The 4,190-nt window shown below is 37.8% G+C and overlaps 1 protein-coding gene across 1 annotated transcript in view; it reads left to right on the top strand.

Moving 5' to 3' along the window:
- Positions 1–3,412, top strand: part of LOC107873325 (cation/H(+) antiporter 15-like) — a 10,392-nt gene extending 6,980 nt beyond the window's left edge. Inside the window, exons 2-3 of the mRNA XM_016720126.2 lie at positions 501–1,505; positions 1,599–3,412. Of these exons, the coding sequence (XP_016575612.1) occupies positions 501–1,505; positions 1,599–2,873 (2,280 nt within the window). The 3' untranslated portion in view covers positions 2,874–3,412. The remainder of the gene's footprint in view (positions 1–500; positions 1,506–1,598) is intronic.
- The last annotated feature ends 778 nt before the right edge of the window (positions 3,413–4,190 follow it).

Consider the following 4,190-nt stretch of genomic DNA (forward strand, 5'->3'; position numbering starts at 1 on the left):
TCATGGCAATTACAATAGGCTTCTTTAATATTAGTCTCACATTGAAGCCTGCGGCTAACTTTGACAACTGGAAGATTATAAAATACTATAGCCACTCGAGTAGGCAATAAATCTGCGATGAATGTATGTGTAAGCTATTTTAGATAAAGTGGAGCAAGGTCAGCCTCCAATTTATATAGCCAGGGTGGCATATTTTAAGCTGTAACTTATCCACATATATAATTAGGAGTATAGTTATTAATTCGGAGGTGTATTTTGTTCACAATTCGAGCTATCTTACTAAACTTGCAAGTTAAATTATACGAATCCAAACGTATGTTACAATATTCTTGTTGAAAAATGTACCTATGATCTGAATGATCGAGCCCTATTATAGTACTTGTCTTTTAACTTATTTGTCTTGTGTAATACTGTTGTATTAGTCATCAAGATCCATAGATTAGTTACTGAACGACATTGATGAAACTTATTATCTGACAATTTATGAATTATTATGTCAGGGTGGTATAGTGTTTGGACCATCACTATTGGGACATTTAAAAGGGGTGAAAGAAACCATGTTTCCTACGCGAAGCGTTATGGCATTAGAAACTGCAGCAACATTTGGTGTTCTCTTCAATCTTTTCGCTATAGGAGTTGAGTGTGACTCGAAAAGGATGTTCAGGCCAGGGAAAAAGGCCATTATAATAGGCATCTCTGTTTTTATTTCTTCACTTGCATTGAATATGGCGCTAGCGATGCTTATGCGACATTTCATCACGCTGGACCCTCATCTAGCAAAAGCTCTGCCTACTATTGCAATTTCACAAAGCATTGTTGGTTTTCCTAACATATGTTCCCTTCTCAAAGAAATGCAAATGCTCAACACTGACCAAGGCCGTCTAGCCACTTCTGCAGCTATGTTCTGTGATATTATTGGCTTCACCATGGGATCAGCAGGTTTTATACAGTTGCAAATGGAGAAAGAACATTCAATAGAGCGAAAAATGGGTTCAGCACTCTCTCCATTGATCCTGGTCATATTCACAATTTATTTCGTTAGGCCTGCAATTAAGAAGACATTAAAACTTAGACTAGAAGGGAAATCTATTGGAGAAAACTACTTTGTTTGCGTTTTAATAATTGTACTGGCGTACATATTAGCTGCTGAGACGATTGGACAACACTTCCTCTTTGGAGCACTTTTGTTAGGCATGGCCATTCCTGAAGGCCCCCCTCTGGGCTCAGCTTTGATCAGAAAACTATATTATCCAGTTGGCAAGATTTTGTACCCAGTTTTTCTCACCACCAGTGGCCTCAAAACAGATATTTTCACCATTCATTTTAAGACACTATGGGTTATTTCCATTCTAATTTTCTTTTCCGTCCTACTCAAGATTGGAGTAATGATTATCATAACTCGTTACACAGGCTTGACCATTCATGACTCTGTTATTATTGGTCTCATGTTGAATTCTAGAGGCGTCTGTGATGTTGTTTTCTTTAACTTATGGAGAATTTCAAAGGTGATATTTCATTAACCCTTTTTCTTTTGTTCAAATAATTAGTTGTTTCCGTAGAGAAAATTAAATGATTTGAATTCTTTGCTAATCAACTAGGCCCTGTCAGATGAACACTTCGCGGTTGTTATCACTATCTCAGTTATTTTAGTTACGGTGATCATCGCACCACTACTAAAATTTCTTATTGGTGCAATCGAACACCAAGCTCCAACAAAGAGACGGACACTTCAGCACTCAAAGCCTGACTCAGAGCTACGGATAATGGTCTGTGTTCACGATCTACAAAGTGTGCCAACTATGATCAACTTACTTGAAGCTTCCAATGCAACAGAGAAGAGCCCCATAGGAGTCATAGGTCTCGTACTCATTGAGCTCGTGGGTCGAGCAGCTCCCCTTCTTATTACTCATAATCATTCCCCGGGAGACATCCCTGAGGATGCTTCAATATCATTGCAAATCATCAACGCATTGAGACAATATGAGCTTGCCTATGAAACTTGTGTCACCCTTCAACCATTCACCACCATCACACATTTTGAACTAATGCACGAAGACATTTGTCGCGTTGCACTGGATCAGAATGCAACATTTATGATTGTACCATTCCACAAGCATTGGGAAATTGATGGTTCCATTGGAACATCAAGCCGCACCATACAAAATATCAACTCCAAAGTAATCAAGAAAGCACCTTGTTCTGTGGGGATACTTGTTGATCGTGGAATCCTAAAGGGGTCCATGGCGATACTAAATAATCAGGGTGGTTATCATATAGCCGTGGTCTACATTGGAGGCCCAGACGATGCAGAATCACTAGCCTATGGTGCCAGGCTTGCTAGACACCAAAATGTGTCGATAACACTTATCCGTTTCCTTATGTTTGGGTATGACAATGCAAGAGAAAGAAAGCTAGACAACAGCCTTATTGAAGCAGTTCGCTATGAGAACTCAACAAATGAGAATTTCATATATGAAGAACGTGTTACTAGAGATGGGGTTGGGCTATCTGCTTCACTTAGAACCTTAGAAGATAGGTTTGATTTAATTGTTGTAGGGAGGCACCATGAAGACTCACCTTTGCTAGTGGGACTTGGGGAATGGAGTGAATGTCCTGAACTTGGTGTTGTGGGAGATTTCTTGGCTTCACTAGATGTTGGGATCATAGCTTCAGTTCTAGTGGTGCAGCAACAGAGAGTTAGAGGGAAGTTGGTGAATAGAACAATGAAACCAGTAGTACTTAACAATCAAGATGGAGGCCCCTATCCTGACATGAATAATAATAATGCAGTTAATAATGGGATATCAACACCAAGAACCTCCACCTCTAATGATCAACCAAGATGGGAAATCACGATAGACAGAGCTAATTAGTTTTTGCATCCATGTACAATCTCCATAGTTTTGCTCGTTGTACAGTACTATACTGACTTGAGTAATATTCTGTTACTTTTTTAAAAGAATATAGGTTCACTTCATTTACTATTGGTATTTACTTCAAAACCACATAGCTACTAAGGTGATTCGAACCCACAAACAAGAGGCAACAAAACTTTTATAAGTCCATCTAATCCACTAAATCAATAATATACTTTGTTTATGAGGTTCCAACTTATAATTCTTATATATTTACTTGATTTCTCAATATAAATACAAGATTCACACAAAAGTTATTTGATTCCCCAAAAATTCCCAAAAATCCAACCCAACCTGCTGGATCTACCCTTGAGTATATACTAAACGACAAATAATAACAAGTGAACATGTAAATCGACCCGTAAGGATGTTTTATCGACATTAGGTTATTTAAGTTAACCCTATTATTTTCCTATATAAGAACATATAAGATGTATCATTAAACAGAAGAAAATATACAGAATACAGATTACCTAGTATTTTCCCACCTCAATAGTCTCTCCCACAATTATTAGGGATTAGGTTGCAGTATAGGGGTTGCTGATGCAGATAAAGCTATCACCAGCTGAAGAACAGGAAAACCGTGGCTGAAGAGAGTAGTACCCTTAGCATGCATTGTTGTACCTAGCCGTTAAATCTGTTAAGTTACTGTAGTTTCTATTTATGGTTAAGTTCTTTTTTTATTTTGGGTCCCTAAGTTAATTTAAATACACATAAGGAATCCACAATTGTTCAAGGGTCCCTTTCTAGTCCAAGGAACATTCCTGCAGAGGTAGTACAATTTCAGCCTTATCCCGTAAGGATTAGGATGAGTCAGCTAGGGTTGAAATACTATAAATTGTAATGAGTCGTTTCCATTTTTACTATCATATATGAAAAATATCTTAGCTGTAATTAGTTCTTAGCTTAGTTCTCAGTCTAGCTTAGTTTCATTTCTGTAATTCACCTAGCTATTATTCCACTAGAACATTGTCCCATTACCTCTTGTTAATTGTTCTGTAACATTTGGTATCAGAGAACTTTCTTGAGCTCTGTGGGATAGCAATGTCTACAGATATGGATGAAATTAAGTCAATGTTTGAAAGGATGACGGTGTAGATTACCAACTTTAATTTTAGAAAGAATCAATTGGAGGCTCAACATGAAAAGGCTTTGGTTGAGTTGAAGGAATCTATTAAAGAAACTAGAAGGTTCAATTGGGGTAAGAGTACTGAAGGGCAAGATAGAGGTGGTGAGGTTTATACCCTTTCAGGGAATCCCATGGCTTGGTTACTT

Source organism: Capsicum annuum, chromosome 6 (genome assembly GCF_002878395.1).
Source record: "Capsicum annuum cultivar UCD-10X-F1 chromosome 6, UCD10Xv1.1, whole genome shotgun sequence".
Taxonomy (NCBI): domain Eukaryota; kingdom Viridiplantae; phylum Streptophyta; class Magnoliopsida; order Solanales; family Solanaceae; genus Capsicum; species Capsicum annuum.